Source organism: Cyanistes caeruleus, chromosome 3, assembly GCF_971803275.1.
Source record: "Cyanistes caeruleus chromosome 3, bCyaCae1.hap1.1, whole genome shotgun sequence".
Lineage (NCBI taxonomy): Eukaryota > Metazoa > Chordata > Aves > Passeriformes > Paridae > Cyanistes > Cyanistes caeruleus.
Window position 1 is genome coordinate 113,179,504 of NC_141703.1, and position 20,570 is coordinate 113,200,073.

The 20,570-nt window shown below is 50.1% G+C and overlaps 1 protein-coding gene across 11 annotated transcripts in view; it reads right to left on the minus strand.

Moving 5' to 3' along the window:
- Window positions 1–20,570, minus strand: part of GDPD5 (glycerophosphodiester phosphodiesterase domain containing 5) — a 102,859-nt gene that overhangs the window by 77,174 nt on the left and 5,115 nt on the right. For 2 of the 11 annotated variants that reach the window (XM_086883644.1, XM_086883636.1), the window contains exons 1-2: window positions 17,675–17,815; window positions 14,975–15,016 (exon numbers count right to left, since the gene is read on the minus strand). The exons of 4 other annotated variants lie outside the window; for them this stretch is intronic. Coding sequence is in view for 1 of the 7 variants with exons in the window: in XM_086883634.1 (XP_086739760.1) it covers window positions 10,694–10,707 (14 nt within the window). In the remaining 6 variants the exon portion in view is untranslated. Of the gene's footprint in view, window positions 1–10,529; window positions 10,775–14,974; window positions 15,017–17,674; window positions 17,834–20,570 lie in introns of those variants that run through there. 5 more of the 11 variants (XM_086883643.1, XM_086883641.1, XM_086883637.1 and 2 more) reach the window with 5 other exon arrangements.

Sequence of the window (20,570 nt, forward strand, 5' to 3'; positions counted from 1 at the left end):
ATGGGGATGGACACACCGGGTTGACTGTGATGGACACACAGGGAATGCCAAGGTCTCCAGGAGGGCCATCCACTGTCCCAGGGCATGGGACATTCCAGAGGGAAGGAACAGCCAGCCAGGAGAGGAAGTTTGGCTCAGCAGGATTCCCGGTTTTATCATCCCAGCTGAGGATGTCAGCCAGACCTTCCCGAGCTGCCTGCCCAGGAGCCGCTGACCTTCTGGCAGGAAAGTCCTTCAGCAACTCCTCACCCCAGCAGGATGGAGTCCGGTCAGCCCAGTCCCTGATCCCAGCTGGAACCAGTGGCAAGATTCACCCAGGACTTTCCATCTCAGAAGGGTCCAGTTTTCTGTGCACTCCCAAAACCAAAGTGATCTTCAGGAGCCACGAGAAGTCTTCCTCCCAGCACAGAATTTTCTAGAGAAGAAAGCCTTTCAGGTGTCAGAAACCCCATCTCAGACAGGGCAGGAGCTGATCAGGTCAGCCCCCAGCTTGGGTCAGAGTTCAGGATGTGTCACTGCAAAAGGTTTTGATTTTAAAGCACTGAGCTGTGCCAGCACAAGGTGACAAAGAATAAACACAGCCAAGAAGAGGAGCCATCAGTGTCACCCCAAGCAGAGATCCAGCTCATTTCCCAGTCATCTCCATCTTGGAGCAGCCTGGGCTAATGGAAAGTGTCCCTGTCCATGCCAGGGGATGGATGGAATGAGATGGTTTTTAAGGTCCCTTCCAACCCAAATTACTACATGGCTCTAAAACTGTCTCCAGTGATGAATTTCCGTAAAAACACTGAGTTTTCATCAGTGCTTAGCATGCAATTCCTCTAATATATCATACACATTTGTCTTTTAATGAGGCAGTCTAAGGTACAGGATCCAGCATTCCCCAAACCTCCTCTTGGCATAAATGCAATTATAGACAGAGCCATAAAATCCTTGCTGCTCTGGCCAGGAATTGCAATTTCTGTCCAAAGCCTGCTGCAAATTCTGATTATAGAGAAGGCTTTGTTCAGCCAGTCTCCTTCTTTTCCCTTAGGAAACCTGTATGTCAAAAGACCAATAAATGCTGGTAATTTATTATGTGGAAAGACAGAACTGAGATCTAAGACGAGTTTATGTTTGAAATGGTCACAGAGCCCCGGGATGGCAAGTCAGAATTGTTGCTCTCTGTTTACACACACATAAATACCCAGGGATGAAAGAATGTCAAGGAGAGAAGAATTATCAGCACCATAGGAGCATTGAGCAGAAAAATGTGGTTCAGATTTAAAGGTTGTTCAGGGATTGTACTGCAAGAAAATAAAATTAAAAAAAAAAAAAAAATCAATGAAAAAAATGATAAGGAATAAGGTCATTTCAATTTGCAGTCTGTTTATCAACACTGATTAAAGAAAGATTTGTTTTATCCTAAAGGACAGCAGGGGAATCACTACAAGGCTGTAAAATTCTCCTCCACCATTCACAGATGCCATACCCTGGGCTCTGGAAGCACGTGTGGTATAATTTTGATGTTTAAATAAACACACAGACAGCATTTGGGTTTCTTCCAGCCCCTCAAACATCCAAGAAATCCTGCAGCAGGCCCAGGATATGGAATCCTGCTCATCACCACCTATGGAGACACCAAAGCACACCCTGCCAGGTGATTCCTCACTTCCCTCTGGGTTTTCCCCAGGGTTTGGAACTTTCCAGCACCTCCCAAACAACTCCCTTGTCCTTGCCTTTTCTGTACAGCTGCAGGCAAGGGAACTTTTTCCAGCTCCATGGGATGCAGATTACAAAAATCTCCCTCACCCTACAAAAAAAAAAAAAAAAAAAAAAAAAAAAAAAAAAAGAGGTGGAATATTAAATGAAACATCTAATCTTTTCCACCAAAGCCAGACTGTAAACAGCCCAAGAGTTTAGACAAGTACCTGGGATGTGGAAGAGACTTTCAAACCTGTTTTATTCCTCCCACATCCCAGGTGACCTTCCTGCCTAATCCATGAGCAGATTTCCTACACAACCCAAGAGGAAGGGAGCTCTCAGCTCCAGGATGGAGTTCCCAAGCACTTTAAGCCCCTGTTGTTTTGGGTTAGAAACAAGGGGTGCTTGCAAGAGCTCCCAGGGAGATCTGTCCCACCAGACATTTGGGCAGTGAGGAAATTTAACTCCACATGGATTTTCTTTGGGTTGGAGGAGTTTAAGACAGCCAACTTGCGTGTAAAGAATGGGAGGGGAAGAAAAAGTGTTCCATAAAGAGTCAAACTCCTCTGTTTCTAAGGAGATGGTGGGAGATCCACTGAGGAAAAAGTAGAGAAAATCACACCCTGTACACTCAAAGAAAGTTCTTTTCTTGTAACACCACCACCTGACAGAGGAGCACAACAGCACAGCTCAGAACAGCCAGGGAGGCAGGAAAAGCCAAGATCACCCTGATCCTGCTCCATGAAAACACAGCAGTTATTGCTCCAGGGAAGCCACAGCGATTTTTGAGCAGGAAACCTTGTGCCTGCTGGACAAAGCACTGCCAGAAGCTTGGGTCATTCCACCCTAGCTGTGTCCTCAAACTCCTCTCCATAACTGAAGGCAAAGCTCTGACTGAAGGCAGAGCTCTCCAGCTGCTGTGGAACTCCAGCTGCAGATTTTGGGAATACCAACAGCCATCCAGCAAATTCAAAAATGGAGCTGGAAATCAGAGCTACAAACTCACCACAATGTGCCTCAAAAGGTTGGATGCTTGTCCCTCTTCCATGCCATCCCATGTCTTTCTTTCAGCCTGGGAACGTAACCAGTTCTCAGGGAAATAAGGCTTCATAACCATCCTTCCTTTTCTTCAAATTCCCCACAATTCAGCTGGGATCTTTTCCCAGCCTTTTCCAAAGAACTTTCACTGATGCACTGCTATATTTGAATTCAGGCACTAATGCACACGGGCTGCCTTTGGGACTCTCCACAGCCTGTGCCAGGACTGGACAACCTTTTCCATGAACAATTTCTTTCTCATCTCCAATCTAAACCTCCCCTGGAACAACTTGAGGCTGTTTCCTCTTGTTCTATTATTTGTTACCTGGGAAAGACACTGATCTCCCTTCACCACTTGGGAGACAAAGGCCCATCAACCCTTCCATGACATTTTGAGGGAGATAAGTATATAATTTAACTCCCCAGCAAATTTGCTTCAATGTTAATTAACTGTGTCTCTTACAGGCCTGGCAGTTTTAGGAGTCTGAACTGCCTCAGGTTTTAAGAAGAAGGTCACTTCTGCAGCTACTAAGAAAGCTGGATTTTGTCCCTCACCACCTTCAGCCTTGTTAGACTCAGAATTAAAGTCTTTTCACACAGCTTAGAGCAAGATGCTGTGCTATGGACACAATGGAAGAGGAGGTTTTAAGTCACCATCCCCATTTGCCTTTCTGCATCCTTCTGAGACAGACTAATTCCACCCTCTGCAATTTTCATTAAACCAAAGAAGACCAAAGACCTTTTTTTGCAGCCCAAACGAGAGTAGCATTCACCAAACAAAATTTTGACAGTGGTAGTGGGGAATCAATACAGCACAAACATCCCCTGTTTTGCCACTTTAATCCCTCCAGCAGCCTATCAGCATATTTCAGAACAGTCACCAGCCAAATATTAGATTTTCATTTGTACTGGACAGTAATTAGAACACCCAAGTTTCCAAGAGTCAATGAAACAGTGTGAAATTCACCAAAAGTCTCAGGTTGGCCTTCTGTGAGCAGCTCTGTGTCCCACCAAGCACCAGAAATGCTGTGTTCAAGGCTCTGCCTCTGCTAAACTTTCCTTAATCTGTCCCAGAGGTTCATAATCACAAGAAATCTTCCCTGTGAGGGTGGGCAGGCCCTGGCACAGGGTGCCCAGAGCAGCTGTGGCTGCCCCTGGATCCCTGGCAATGTCCAAGGCCAGGTTGGATGGGGCTTGGAGCAGCCTGGGACAGTGGAAGGTGTCCCTGCCATGGAAATGGATGATCTTGAAGGTCCCTTCCAAACCCAAACACCTCTCAATGTGTTCTAAAAAAACAAACCAGCACAGCTGCACAAAGCAGGTTTTCCAAGAGGCCAAAAAGAGGAAGAAGTTAAAGCCCTGACTTATGAAGATGGTGATTTATGTGCTGCAAACACACACTGGGCAGGGGAGGAGGATAAATTAGCACCAACAGCCCAAGCTGACACATCTTTGCTGCTGGCCTCCTGTCACCTCTGGGACAGGGATCCAACTGCAGCAACAAGACAGCGCGACGCCAGCCCCGGTGATTAACTCACAGTTGTTAATTACAGGATGTAAACAGTGCCCTCCCCTGACCCACAGCCAGGTCAGGCATTTGCAGCTCAAGCAGTGCCCTCATGGCTGCACATGTGCCACGTCTGGCAGAGCCACTGCAGTCACCTCCCTGCTGGGGCAGCACAGGACATCGCGAATGGCACCAGCTGGACTTGGCACTCTGCATTTCTGCCCCCACAAACCTCCTCAGTGCTCAGAGCTCACAGGGCTTCTGTCACCAAGAACAAGCCAAAGCCCTGTGTCAGCACAAACACCCAAGGAGTATCTGGAGGGACACAGCTCAAGGTGCTGGGGGATGGACACATGGGCAGAGCCCTGCAAGGCAGGAGCTGGGAGTACTGGTGGGTGAGCAGCTGGACATGACCTGACTCATGCACTGGCACCCAGAACCCTGGGCTGGGGTGTGAGCCCACCTGCAGAGCTGCCCCAGCCCTGGGGCCAGCAGCACAAGGAGCTGGAGCTGCTGCAGAGAGTCCAGAGGAGGCCCCGGAGCTGCTCCAGGGCTGGAGCCCCTCTGCTCTGGAGCCAGGCTGGGAGAGCTGGGGGTGCTCACCTGGAGAGGAGAAGGCTCCAGGGAGAGCTCAGAGCCCCTTGCAGGGCCTGAAGGGGCTCCAGGAGAGCTGGAGAGGGACTGGGGACAAGGCATGGAGGGACAGGACACAGGGAATGGCTCCCACTGCCAGAGGGTAGGGATGGATGGGATATTGGGAAGGAATTGTTCCCTTTGAGGATAGTGAGGCCCTGGCACAGAGTGCCCAGAGCAGCTGTGGCTGCCCCTGGATCCCTGGCAGTGTCCAAGGCCAGGCTGGACAGGGCTTGGAGCAACCTGGAATGTGTCCCTGCCATGGCAGGGGTGTCACTGGATGAGCTTTAAAGTCCCTCCCAACCTAAAGTATTCTATTCTTCTCTGATCCCTGATCCACCAATTCTAGTCCACAGAATCACAGAATGTGGTACAGAAGTCTCCACAAAATCCTTCAACGCTTTCCAAATTTCCTGTGCCACATGAGCCCCGCTGCTGTCAGTGAGATATCCAACAAAAAGGACCCCTCAGGCAACAACCTACAAGGGCTGCCAGTGTGTGAGCAAGGCAGCCAACACTGGCAGCTTGACACGTGTCACTGTGACCTTCTGCTCCAGGAACAGCATTCCTCCAGAGGCACAATGAGATAACACAGAGACAAGGGCACCAAAGAAGTTTTTCCTGACAAACACTCGTTAAACGTCTTTTCTTGCTGTAATCTTCCCAAACTTCTCTTTGGTTTTGAATCTAAATTCCTCAGAGGAGAGCAGATCCCACCAGTCCAGGAGATGCCCAATTCTGGTAGTGAGCAAACCAATGTGTGGTTTTACAAACACACTCTGAGCCTTTCCACCAAAGGAAACGCAAACAAATGTCCTCCCATCAGCTTTCCTCCCAGCCTTTTAAAACATGTGAAAAGCCCTGTTTCATGTTAAATTCATAACAGGAGGCAGGGACACTGCTTCACATCCTCTTTCAGTCAGGATTCCCAGGCTGCCTTTTGCTCTGGGCAGATTTCCTTCAGCAGGGAGAGCTGGTGGTGATGGGTTGAGTATTCCACGTGGGGTGTCCCTGTCACCCATCCCAGAGGGGTGGGAAGGTCTCAGGGGCAAAATGACTTAGAATAATGGAATGGCTGGGGTTGGAAAGGACCTCAAAGCTCATCCAGTCCCACCCCTGCCACGGGCAGGGACACCTCCCACTATCCCACACTGTCCAACTTGTGCCAGCACAAGCCATCACAGCCAAGCCTGTCTGAGCTCAGCTCAGACGATGAGTCCCTCCCAACTCAGTAACTCTGCTGTTCTGTGAGCATTTCAGACCTGTGGGTTTCTAAAGCACCCCTCCCCTTCAAAAGTTCAGTTTAAAAACTGTTTTCTCCATGACTCCCCCTCCACAAGGATACACCCCACAGGCTACCAAGCTCCCCTCAGTCAGGTCAGCCTGCTGCTCATCTCCCACAAAGGATCAGCCAGAGCAGCACACAGCCAGCCCAGCCCCAGCTGTCACCTCCAGGGCACCTGGCTCGTGCAGGGGACAGCAGAGAACAGAGATGCTTCTGATTCAGGATGAAGGAGCCTTTGCATGAGGTACCCGTGGCACTACAGCCCTTGGGCAGCTCTCTAGGAACTGCAGTCACTGCTTCAGAACACAAAGCTAAAAAAAAACCAATAAAAATTTAAAATCAAAACACAGAGTAAGGACTTGGGGGTCGTTTTTAGCAACAGAAAGATTTCAGTTTTCCCTCGGTGCTCTCGCGGGCGGCCGCATTCACCCGTGGCTAATCTCCGCTCAGACGCTCTCTGGTGACACTGATGTCGGGTAAATCCCGGGATTAAAGGGGGTTATCCAGAGGACCAAGGGCAGCCTGAACAATCAGGAGCTGGACCACAGTCACTGCAGCCCCATGGACCTGCCCCAGCCCTGGATCCAGTCCCCATCCCAAGGATATGACACAAAGGTTCCCCCACAGCCGCCTGTAGCACCGAGCTAAGGCTGGCACCTCCAAATCAGGGACAGGAGCAAAAAACTCCCCACCAGGGACAAGGAGCCTCCTGGAGTCTTCACAGGGTTCCACCAAAAGCAGCAGGTCCAACACAGCCACCACACAGCTCCAAGGCACAAATCTTGATAACAAATCACAATCTTTTAAAGCCTAAATGATTCCTCACTTACAAAGACCAAGTTTCCTAGATTTTTAATGGGTATCTGCTTTTAAGAGCGAATTCCACTAAGACTTACTGCAAAAATAAGAAAAAAAGTTGTGTTTAAACAAAATCACTAAGGTTGGGAAAGGCCTCAAAGAGACTGAATCCAACTCTTAACCAGCACCACGCTGCTGTCCCCCACAAATCCACACACCTTTCTGAGCGCTTCCAGGGGCTGATTCCATCATTTCCCTATTCAGCCTGACCACTCCTCTGGGGAAAGAAACTTTTCCTCACATCCAACCTAAACTTCCCGCAGCACTTCCTCCCATCCTGTCACTTGTTATGCTTGGGACGCGAGTATCACACAGCCAATGCAAGAGCTCTCCAAGCAACTGGAGGCTGGAGATGTTTATCTGTTAACTCTGTTCCCCTGCTCTTTCCTACACCTCTGGATCAGCTCTCCATTGAAGACTTTCCAAAAGTCCCTTCCCTGGGGCCCAAACTCTGGGGCAAGAAAATAAAAAGGACGCAAACAACTTCTGCAGAGTCAGCAGCGAGTTCTGGCACCCAAACCAATGGATTTGTTTCCTTTTGAGGATACTGGAAAGGAAGGAAGACCATCAGCGCTGCAGAAAATCAGCACTGCTGGATTTGTGGAGCGCTGCTGATCCAAAGCAGGCTCCAGCAATCCAAGGGCAGCTGCAGGTTACACAGGAGCTTGGCCTGCAGATTTATTTGCCATTTCTGGACATTTCCAGTGATGCTGTCCCTTAGACAAAAGCTGATGTGTAGGTGCAGTGCTTTGGTGAGTACCCACAGGACTTGTCCCAACTTTCTGCTGTCTTCCTCCAGCGGGGAATGCCGCAGAGAACATCACTATGGGAGTTATGGTCTCCCAAGAGGAGGGAAGGAGGAATCTCACCCTGCTTCCCAGAACCCAGGAGCCCCAGATCCTCTGCCCGGCCAGCAGCAGGTCAACACTTCAGTGTCTGGCCCCCTGCTAAAGAGAGACTCGCCATTTCCTCCAGATCTCCTTTAAAACTGCTGCCAGAAGCAATTTCTTTATTTATTTTCTTAAATAAAAGCAACTACAAGGAATCACAGAGAACAACCCAACAGCTCTGCTGCAGCAGCCACCACCAACCCCAGCTCCCACAGCATCCCCATCACTCCTGTGCTTCCCTCAATGAGCTCTCAGAAAGTCCTTCGTGCAGCCACTCCCCTGGGACAGCACCAAACAGTTTGGACACTGCCCACAGAAAAACTGGCTAAAAACACAGCTGGCTTTGGACCAGATGCAGGTGAAGCCTCGGTGACTGGGATGCAGCAAGGACAGACACTCAGATCACACTGGGTTAGGGTTTTATCATCTGTCAAGCCAACAAACAGCAGCACTTCCAGGCAGCTCTCCAGTCAATAATCATTCCAGAGGATTACCTGCAATTCCTAACCACGGGCTGTGAAAAGGACACTGAAAGGAGGTTTTTTTCACACTTCCATGCAAGAAGGTCCTTTACCACTGCCCAAGGGAATGAGGCTTTTCAATATCCACCACAGGTTTCTATTTTATCCTGAAGCCCCAGGTTTCCATCAGAGCACCTCTCACAAGCTCAGACTGCTAATTACTGTGTTTACAGTGGGTGTTGGCCTTATCAACAGGATGACTGTCCTGGCTCTGCTGAAGCATGATACAATCCCCTAAAACAGGTTCTCATCCACTGTTGTTTCATCAGACCGTGTGATTTCCACCTAACAAGAGAGGGCAGAACCCCCCAGCCTGCTGCTGCCTTTCCCAGTTCACTCCATGAGCCATCCTGGGGTCTGTCATGGAATATTCACCCACCTGCCTTTCCTCTTCCTCCCTGGGACAAATCACCAACAGCTCCCTGCAGGAAGCTCCTCTGATAAAAGCTGGAAGGACCTGGAAGTTCTTATCAGGAGTCTGGGGGATACTTTCCAAATGAAACAGGTCACAGTGGAGTTACTGCAGAATCAGGTGGTCACATCCTCAAGCTTGGAATAGCCAATGGTTTATTATTCCTGAATGTGGCACATGGAATTGTTCAGTTCCAGCTTAACTCACGTGCCCACAGTGAAGTCTAAGTGGAGAGATCAGCATCTCCTCCCGTGCTGCTGTCTAGGCCTGGCTTATGACAGATTTGCCTTGGAAATGCTCCTGAAGGACAAATCCAATCTCATCTCTTGACAACTTCCAGGAATGGGGCAGCCACAGCTGCCTTGCACAACCTGTGCCAGGGCCCAACCACTGTCTTGGGATTCTTGGGCACTGAAAAACAAAATCAGTTAAAAAAATAAATCTTGTCTCTCAAAATGGATGCATTTGGAAAGGTCTGAGATTAGGCTGGTCCCAAAAAGACCATTCTTTTTTCCCCCAAAGGAAGAAACTGGCTCTCCCAAGAGGAGACTACATGAACTCAAGGGATGAACCTAGAAAATCTGTTAGACTTTGCAGTCCCATGTCTCAGGCAGTAGAATCAGGAATTACTGAGGCTGGAAAAGCCCTCCAGGACCATGGAGTCATTAACCCAGCCCTGCCAAGTTCAGGGGTGGAGGTAGAAGCTGCTCTGACACTTAATTCTGACACTTAATTCTCTCCTCTCAGCACTGAAAAATCTGTGTTTGGCCACCCTGTGATGAGGATCTGGGCAGAAATTACAAAGAAAAATAAGAGAGCTGAGCAGGACAAAGGAAGGTAAAGCAGAGACTAAATCCAAGCCCATCCATCATCATCAGGAGAGCGCTTCCCACGATGGGGAGGAAGGGGAAGGAAGAGAGTCAGCCATGGGGAACAATCGCTCCAAGGAAGGGGAAGCAGCATTGTTTGAGAGATTTAACAGAAAAGCATATAAACCAATTCCCCCATCCCTCAAAAAAAGGAAAGAAAAAACATTCCCATAGTCTTTGGGAATGTCTTCAGCTCCACCTTGACATCACACCCCACTCTGAGCCAGAAGGGAAGAGAAGCTGCTTTGTTTGAATTTTTCCCCCCCACAAGCTGCATCACCAACCCTTTTCCCCAGGAAGGAAACCTTCCACACTCCCCTTCCCCTCCAGTCTGCAAAGGCTGAGCCTGGCTCCTCACTCCAGCTCCCCAGGAGCCCTGACAGTGCAAGGAAACGAGAGCAAAACGCAGCAGCTCCCCACCGGGTCAGGAACTCAAACCCTGGGATAGCAGAACCTCTGCAAGCCTTGCAGGAGCTTCCATGGGAAAGCAAGCAGACCCAACGCAGCCCTTTCACTGAGATAATCCCTCTCTTTCCAGCAGGGAACACCTGAGGGACAGGTGGGAGAGATAGGGCTGTGCACACCCTATGTGGAAGTGATAAAACTCCATCTCACTTATCTCCAGGCTTCCCTGCTGTAACATGATTGCAGCTGAATTTTATTTCACTAAAGCCTTTCCCAAAATACCTGTGCTCCTTTGAGGTACTTCTTCCTCTCATCAGAAGCTCTGCAGAAATTAAATCCTATTAGTGCATAAGTCTCATGCAATAACTGTGACATTCTGGGGATTTTCACTGCCAGGCTCAGCAAAAAAAAAAAAAAAAAAACCTTACCAGAGGAGAAGTCCTTCAAATGCCAGACATCTGAGACATCTGGAGCCTCAAGGCTTCCTTCTGTGCACAGGATTTAGTGCTAATCCCAAAGCTCCCCAGCCCTTCGCTGCTGCATCTCAGCTCCGTGCTCTGCCCCATCCCATCCAGCAGAGCGGCTTCCCTACCTTGGGTCACCCATGTCCCATCCCTGGCAGTGTCCAAGCCCAGGCTGGACAGGGCTCAGACTAACCTGGACCAGAGGAAGGTGTGGCACTAGAGGAAGGGGGTGGGACGCTGGATGATCCTCAAGGTCCCTCCCACCTAAACCAGTCTGTGCTTCCCTGATTCCCAGTGCCTCAAAGTAGAGGATTTTAATGGATCTCAGATGCTGCATGAGCCTCCAAGTTCTTCTTCACCTGCTTTTTTTCAGTGCTGAAAACATCAAATCTTTGCACCTCTTCCCAAAGTGAAGTGGACACATTTGTTTATCATCAAGAAGCCCCATTATCTTCAAACCTTTCCCTACAAATACCCAAGTGTTTCAATGCCACAGCAGCAGTACCAGGGCAGTTCCCACTCCTTCCTTAATGACATCTCCTGACAGGTTCCCAGAGCTGCTCTGGAACGGGGCTTTCCTCCAAACAGGCACCATCTGAGGGGATTTATCTGGGCTGTCCCAGCCCATCGAGGAGAGGGACGTGCCTGAAGCACAGATGTCACCCAGCTCAATTCCCACCTCTGGTGCCCAAGTCTCGGCTTAGGGAGGCTGACAGCCAGACTCTGAAAAGCAAAATCACTATTCTGAAATCCTCCCCCACTTCTTTCCCTGCAGCTTTTCATTGGCATCTCCAGAGAGCCAGAGCCCAGTTTCCAGGGAACATTTTCCACCCAAACGTTAAGGGAAGCAGCACGTGATTCACCTCTGCCATCTGCTTTCCAAGGGGGCTTTCTCCTCTGAAAACTCACAGTTAAAAACACCAACCAAACAAAAAACACCCCCAAAACAACAAGGCCTCACTGCCTTATCCGTAATAGGAAGCCCTTTGGGAAGCAGAAGTCTTTAAAGGGCAGATATCTTCTGTCCACTATCTGAGACATCTTCCTAGGCTTCATTAAGCACAGCACAAACTTACTTTTGTTAGTGGAAGTACAGATGGCATTTGAGCTAAAGATCAGGATCCCATTTCCTTCCTCTAAAGCAAAAGGCAAACATTAGCAAGGACTGCTGGGATTAACCTTTAATTATTGCACAAGAAGGCCCAGTCCACAGCTCTCACAGATCTTCAGAGCTCAGAGCCCCTTGCAGGGCCTGAAGGGGCTCCAGGAGAGCTGGAGAGGGACTGGGGACAAGGCCTGGAGGGACAGGACACAGGGAATGGCTTCCCAGAGGGCAGGGATGGATGGGATATTGGGCAGGAATTGTTCCCTGGCAGGGTGGGCAGGCCCTGGCACAGGTGCCCAGAGCAGCTGTGGCTGCCCCTGGATCCCTGGCAGTGCCCAAGACCAGGCTGGAGCTGGGGCTTGGAGCAGCCTGGAGGATGAGGTGAGCTCATCCTTAAGGTCCCTTCCAACCCAAACCATTCTGCAGTTCAAGATTTGCTCCCACGCCAGGGAGAGCTTGGACCCCCAAGAAAAGGGCTGTGAATCAGACACACCCAGCTCAGGGACAACAGTGCTGAACCTGATCCCATCCCAAAAGGAATTAAACCAGTTGATAAATAAAATGGAGGCTTTGGGACAGGTTTGAGGGAGGCAAGTTTTAAAGCCAAGTGTTGTGTATGGAGGGTGAGCAGGTGACAGGGGAAGAGGGAACCTCTTCAGGTTCTTACCCCTCAGATCCCAAATCACCGTGAGCTGGGACATCCCTTCTCCCAGAGGAGCCTCCAGCTGTGGGATCTGTCACCAGAAGATGCTTCAGCACACTTTGCTTAGCACCTTCCTAAGGAAAAGCCTGGACAAAACACATCCAAGTAAGGTTTTCTCCCATGGCCAGGCTTCCCCAAAGTGGAAATAATCCCTGCATGGCTCCCCACAGAGCTCAGTTCCTGCATGTCAGCATCCAGGCTGTGGCAGCATTGTACCTTTCCACTTCCCCTGCCGTAAAATTGAGTTATTCTGGGCTCAGAACTGACACCAAGTCAAACTCCATCTGTTTCCACCACGATAAAGATTCCTCCGAGGTTGCTGTGCTGAGTACCTGCGACGTCGCTGCCATGGCTCCCAGCTCAGCTCTCCCACAGCAGGAGCAGGGAGCTGTGTGATGCCAGAATTAGTGCCTGCTCTGCTCAGGGCTTATCCTGGGCTGGGTGCAGGGCAGGGTCTTGGTGCTTTTTCGGTGCTGTGCACAGCATCAGTAAGCGGGGAGTCGGGAGTAAGGAGAAAACACAACCGTGACAGGAAAAACTCGGGAGACAGCTCTTTCCAAAACCATTTTTTGCCACGTGGAAGTTCCACAAGTTGCAGCAGAGTCAGAGAAGCATCCCACCCACACAATTTAATTCAGAGCTTGTTCTACATTAAACTGTTAAAAAAAGCAAAACCTGTCAAGAGGTGCAACAGCAGGAGAGGAGAGCAAATGCCACAGCAGCATCATCTTTGCACCCAGCAAGAAACAGGATGAGAAGGACTCAAGGACTACCTGTATTTCTGGAAGCAGAGAGGTTTCATGAAGTGCTGGTGAGCTGGGGGAGCAGAGCAAGCCCAGCAGCACAGAGCAGGTGGGCAGGCAGGGAATCAGGAGCGGGATTTGCTCCAGCGACACGAATGACGAGCGGGATCAAGCGCTTGGGTGACAAATCCATTTGTGCTGGATAAACACGGACAGCCAAGCTCACCCATGGCCAAAACCAGCAGCAGCAGCAGGTCAAGGGCTCCCTGCAGAGTCACTGCGCTGGGTGACAGCTCAGCTGTGACATGCCACTGTCACAGCACCTTCCTCAGACGCTGGGTGGGAAGCTCTGCTGCACTCTCAGGTCTTTCAGAGCCCAAATAACCACTGACATCTCTAGAAATGCTGTCAGCAGCCCCACTGGGGCAGCCACCCATCCATACACTGCTTGTGGGCTGGGCAGAATCCTCACCTCTGCTCTGGAGCCAGGCTGGGAGAGCTGGGGGTGCTCACCTGGAGAGGAGAAGGCTCCAGGGAGAGCTCAGAGCCCCTTGCAGGGCCTGAAGGGGCTCCAGGAGAGCTGGAGAGGGACTGGGGACAAGGCCTGGAGGGACAGGACACAGGGAATGGCTTCCCACTGCCAGAGGGCAGGGCTGAGGTCAGGATCTTGCTGGGCCAGCAGTGCAAGGTCCTGTACTGCCAGAACAACAATAAACCTGAGTGACACACAGTTCTGTCACTGCTGTCCCCAGCCTGGCAGCAAATAAGCTCACACCAGAGGGAAGCCCTTTGGGAGATGACATCTCAAGAGAAAATTGACTTTATTCTCACCTTTAAGTCTGGATGGGCTGAATGCTCCATGGGGACACCGGGTATCCCCTCAGGGACTGCACCAGCCTTGGCCAGGGTGAGGGGGACACAGAGCAGCCTCCAACTCTCTCCTGACAAACCAGTTTTCACTTCATTCTGGGGTTTTTTTCTTCCCCATAACAGCTCATAGGCTGTCCTAAGGAGACCCGTGTTCAGTCTGAAAAGGCACATTTTTGCCAACAATATTTCAGAAAGCCAAGTGACGCCGTTGGCAGCAGCCCCCGTGCTGTTCCACCCCCAGAGGGAGGGGATTCCTGTGAACAAGCAGATCTCCCGTGCTCAGCATCCCCCCTCACTGCCACCCCCTCAGGGGAAAGTGCCACTTCCATATGGAAAGCAAGGAGCCAACACATTCCCTGCTGCCCTCCCTCCCAAATCACTCAGAGCCACCCCCAGTCTCTGGGAACCAGGGCTGGGGGAGCAGCAGAGGCGGCTTCAGCTGCCAGACACCTCCACGTGCCAATGGCTCTCAGGGAAAAGTGCCCAAAAATAGCACAGACACCTCTACCCAGCTCCATAAGACTGGGATTTTCCCCCTATGCCATTTATCCATGGGATCCCTGCCTCCTCCACACCCCCCCCGTCACTACAAGCAGGAAACTGAGGGGCTTTGGAGAGCTCTGTTACATTCCCAGGCCAACCCCAGAACACCAAGGTGCACTCAGCCACCAGGGTGAAAAAAAACAACGCTCAGGGGATGGGTTTTAGCTGCAAAACAGCCCAGGTGAGCATCCCACGAGGTGGTGAAGCACTCCCCTGCAGCAGCAGGAGAATTTTCCCATCGCCACCTTCACATCCCAGTGGTCCCAAAGATGCTCCCTGAGCTGGGATTGTTGGTTCAGGTTAAACTGGGCAGAGCTCTTTGCCAAACACCTCCCCCTGCAGAGCTCCCAGAGCTGTTTTGGGCAGGTTGTGTCCAAAGCTGAAGGTATTTCTGGTACCTGCTTAACATCCATCACGGCAGGGAAATAAATAATAAAATACTCACAAAACAAGGGTTCATCCTTTGGCTTTTGCACCAGAGAAAAACCTGCCAGAAAGGAAAAGGGAAGGAGAAAATCGACCACAGATTCCCATTCCGTTGTCCCATTCCATTTCCTCAGTGGGCCTGTGCCACTGCTCGTGGCAAAGACTGACATTAAGCTGAGGTTACAATTAAAACAGAGCAAATATGATGCAGTAAAATGGTGCAGCCAGGCAAAGGCTCCCACCCAGCATTTTCCAGACCCTCTCTCCCACCTCACAAGGCTCAACAACCCCCAAGGAAGAAAGAAAAATCAATCTACTTTGTCTGCCTTTCTACAGTATCCAAGTGTTCATGCCCTCATCTTGCCCCACTGAGGCAGTGCCACATCCTTTATTTTGCAGTCACTGGAAAATACACCTATTTTCTCAGCCAAAACCACTGGTGTCTGCAAGAAAAAGGGGGATGATCCCAAATCTTTTCAGTATCTGACATCTTTCCTTTCAGAGTCATCATCACAGCATCATCCTAAGTTATGTCACATTATTGTAGGACAAATAACCAAAAAATTACTTCTTTGTGGTACTCAAGTGTTTTTCCATTTGAAAGGCAGGATAAAAAGCTCAGTCCTTCCCTGTTCCCATGGAGAAACAGGAGGGAGATGGCACAGGCAAGACCCAAGCCCTCAGAGCTCCAGGATGACCATGGCAGACAGGTCTTCATTAGATTTTTCATTGTTTTACAGTTCTATAAAGACAGACAAGGGGCAAACCCTTTTCTTTTTTTTTTTTTTTCTTTTTTGTCACATTGTAAATGATGGGCAAAATGAAAAGATCAGCCTGTGCAGCTGAGCAAGAAAAATATTTAAATACAGCCCTCATGCTGCATGGTAGGGAGAGGATTTATTACTGCTGGGACACAGGACTTTCCCCATAGGCTGCCTTCCCAAATTCCCAAGGCTCCCACCTGGCAGTGAGCCCTGGGGGGAATCCAGACACCTCAGTAATCCCTGTGTATCCACTCACAGCACAATTTACATCCAAGCTCAGCCACTTGCAGCAATATTTATTTTTTTAATACCAGCTCCAGTGCCTCAGCCCAGAGCTTGTTCTCGACAGCTCTGCCATTTAACAAGCATTAAACCTGATGGGGCATGAGACAGAACAGGGTTTTCCTCACAGCCCTGTCCAAGAGCTGCCTCAGTAGAGCTGACTGCCACAAGCCTTTTAGGCAGTATTTATTTCATACCTTTCCTTCACAGAAAAAAACCCAAAACAAAACAATATTTAAAAAAAAAAATGTAACAGCCTTTCAGAATCAAGCATATGGGATCAGCCACCAAATGTGGCCAATCTGGAGACAAAATAGCTCATAAGCAGTGCTGAAACACAACAGTAAGTTTTAGGGTGGCCAGACAAAAGCAAGCAGGAGAAGACAGACTCCAGGCTGCCCCACAATTGTATTTCACTTCCAGCTTGAAGCAGAAAACCCCTTCCAAAAAGGAGGAATTGGGTCAGGGATGCAGTTTGCAGCTCTCCCTGTCAGAGGGAGGTTTGGAGTCACTGCAAGCCCTTCCCTCCAAAGGCTGGTTTGTGTTTCCTGACTGTGATTTTTAAACCAGAGAACTCTGACAAGCGCCTCAAGCCTGCAGGGTTGGAGCTGTAAGAAGCACCAAGGATGTTCTTTCTCCCCAGCCTTACACTCAATTCAGATATAACAATCAGCATATCAACTCTTTGAGAAATCAGATGGCTTTGCTACACAGGGCACTGGAATTGCAGGGCCCCAGGAACTCCTATTCCCATTTATTTTAGCTCTGGCTCTCTGGGATTAGGTTGTTCTGACAAAGCCCAGGCAGAAGCACCGGAGGCTGATAAACCCCATTAGCTGCTCACACAGCTGAGCAGCTGCTCCCTGGAAACATTGGGAACAACCTGGGAGCTCCACGGTCAGGCTGACCTTGGGCACAGCAGCAGGGAACAGCAACCAGCATTTGCTCCCACTTTTCTCCCAGCCCATCTCCTCCAACCTGCAGCACAGCCAGGGCTGATTTTCTTCAGATTAAGCCCAGCTCAGCCAGCCTAAAGCGTGGCTTTGAGAGGGACAGGACACAGGGAATGGCTTCCCACTGCCAGAGGGTAGGGATGGATGGGATATTGGGAAGGATTGCTCCCTGGAAGGGTGGGGAAGCCCTGGCACAGGGTGCCCAGAGCAGCTGTGGCTGCCCCTGGATCCCTGGAAGTGCCCAAGGCCAAGCAATTCTCCATCACTTCCAATGTTTTCCCACCCTTACAGAGGTCAGAGCCCTGAAGGAGCACCAAGACGAGGCAGGAAATCTCTGCTCCCTGCACTGGTGTTCCATGGCTGCACAAAAACTCCAGGATTTCTGCCTCTGAGCAAAGAGCAGCCTGGAGAGATGCAAGAATCCCTAAATTGAACTCACAGCATCCTTAAGTTTGGAAAACAGCTCAGAGACCTTCAAGTCTGACCAGTAACCTGACTCTGCCAGGTCCAGCACTAAACCATGTCCCCAAGTGCCACATCTACACCTCTTTTTGGGGACTGAACACCTCCAGCCTGGTTCAACCCATGTTGAGAGCAGCCACCACCTCATTACCCACACACAGAGCACACAACAACCAGGCACACGCAGCCAGTTGACAAACTCTGATCCCAAAATTTAAATTATAAAACAAAATAAAAGCACATTGGAGAGGGACTTACAGAGCAGCAGCACTCGCAGCACAATCCCTGGTTGAATGTTCTGTGCTGAGGGAGCCAGGGCAGCCTCATCCCCGAAGCCCTGCTGATATTCAGGTTTCATAGTGCAGATAAGCCCGAGCTGGAACAGCTCTTACGCACTGCAGGTTTTATCTGTGGCACAGCACACTTGTTACAGACCCTCTCTTATCAGCACTGCAAATATCAGCCCAGATAAGGGGAGGCACACAATGCCTGGGAAGGTGCAGAAACTGGAGCAGACACTTTGGGGTTTGACTCCTTTGGCCTCATCTGCCCCAGCTCGTGACCTCGAGGGCTCACCCTGCATTCCCCCCACAGCTCCACATCCAGCCCCCAAACTGCTCCAGGACAGGGGCAGAGCAGACTTCAAGCCAGTCCTTCAGCTCTGTTCCTCCAGGGAACCCTGCAGATGAGCTGCAAAGTTCAGGGAAATGGGGAAAAAGCCATTATTTCCCCTGAGCTGGGAGAGGAGAAGCCAAGAGAGCAAAGTGATTTTCCTCACAGGTCCAATACAGTTCGATACAACCAATTACCCCAGAAATTTGGATTTAGGGACTCTCATGACAGAAGGGGTTTAACAGAGCGAGCTGACCCTTTCAGAAACACAGAGGACTCGAAAATTTAAGCTTCTTGTGCTGTTAGAAGTGGATCTGTATCTGCTCATTACAGGGCAGCTCTAAACAGTCTGGACACGGGGTTAGAGCTTCCCCAGGCTCCCCTCCTGCCCAGCCAGTCACATTCCCCCTGTGACAGTGGGTGTTTATCCTTCAAGAAGACCAGCCCCAGCAGGAGCCTTGGCTTTCAGGTCAAATCCCATCTTGCCATGAGCAAGCCAACCTTTCTCCTGACACCTCTCACCAGCAGGGACCACCCAAAGGAGCCATCCCCCTGCTCCAGGTGACACGGGGACAGGGTACCAGCACCATTAAGGCAGAGATTCCCTTCACAGAACCACTGTAGAATGATTCCACCCAGCTCCTGAGGCCCAGCAAAGCACAGGACAAGGCTTGAGCTCCATGTTAACCCCCTGTACCTCAGATTGGAGCTGAAATCTTCCCGGGTACAAACCCAGGGAAGGCCAATCCCCTCCCACACTGCTCCTGCCCGTGTTTTCAGGGACAGCAGCTCCATCCCTCTAATCCCACAAGCAGCTTTATTTCTCCTGGCAAAGCAGAACTGTCCCAGGAGCCCTGGCAGGGTCTGTGTTTCGGGAACGTGCAGCCACACAGTGACCTTGTGAGACACAAAGGTTTGTCCCTGCCAGCATCAGACACACCAGAGCACGCCTCTTCCCACCACCTGAACATCTGGACACCTACACCTACATCTGGCTGCCTTACACCTCGTTCCTTTAACACACTGCTCTCCCAGAGCAACAGCCAAACCAAAAAAACCCCAAAACAAACACGTTCCTACACAGAGGAGACGGATTAGGAAACAGTCGTGATAAGGAAAAGTATCTCCAGCCGAGCTGTCAACCTTGCACTTTAAATCAGGATTTTAATGAGGGCTGCAAGCACTCTGCGTTTGGGTGATTAACTCACAGCTAAAGACAAGTTGAGCTGCTTCATTCTGAAAGCAGATCCTGCCTCCCGGTTCCAGGCAGGAGCAAGGAAGCAGGAGATGATCTTACAAGCTGTCAGCCACCTCCAAGTGATGCCAAAGCCCATGCAGGAAGGGAAATCACCCCGAAAACAAGAGCCTGCCACCCTTCCCTGTTCACAAAGCATCAAATGCAACACAGCAAGTGGTGTGGGAGCTCCCAGTCCCCAGCTCCAGGGCACAGGGAAAAGGGAGACAGCAATATCTGTATTTTTGGGGGGCATTTTGATATCTAAGAGCTGGAAAGCAAGGATTACAAACCCAGTGCTCCAAGTGCAGAGCAATCCTCGATGATGAATGTAATTTGCATGTGAAATCTAAATCTAAAAATAGGTGTTTGAGAAGGTCTCACCTCACTTCTTGGCTTGATGAATTCCAGGGCTCCCAAATACCCCAAATGCAGAGATCTCAAGGACTGTTCAGGCACTATTACTGTGCAGATCTCCAAGACCAACCAGCCACAGCCATGGATGGAGAAAGCCCAAAAAGCTTGAGAGAAATAGAGAAAATCATGCCTGGACACCTAGACCAGGGCACAGGAGCTGCCTCTTTGCTGGGTTTCAAACTGCAACAGGATTGACTGACAATTTCAAGTCTCAATGACAACATTCCTGAATGATTAGCAGGCAGATTGCCACCAAAATTCCCACAATACCTTCAACAATCACTGCTGATCAGGAAACTGCCTACAAAACACTCCCTACCTGACAGCCTTAAGGAATTTCTTAATGGGGCTGCTTCACGCAAGAAAGGAGAATTACAGAATCATCACGGTTTGGGTTGGAATGGGTCTTAAAAATCATCTTTTTCCATGGGCAGGGACACCTTCCACTAGCCCAGGTTGCTCAGAGTAGTAGGGATTTGAACACACACTTCCCACCTCCTCCAAAAGAGCCTTTTTTCCCCTCTGAGAAAGGTCAAGGGTTTGGATGACTCTTCCCTACACCAACAGCTGTAGGTGTAAGGAATGCAGGACATTCAGGAAACATGCAGGAAATATTTTAATCCCAAGGAAAGCATTAATTACCTCTTGGCAAAAAAAGAAATAAAAGCCAGTCCAGATAACACACTCCCCCAGGTGTCACAGAGTGACCTCAGCACGGTGGTAAATCCCTGTAAACAAACCTAAGCCCTCCCTATCCGTCCCAGGGACTGGCTTTAAGCCATAAGCTGGGAAGCCCCCAGCCCCATCCTGCCCCTTGGCAGCACAGTGGGGAAGCATTGGCCACAGCAAGAGGACCTGAGGCATGACTGGGATAGAGATGCCAGTTTTGTC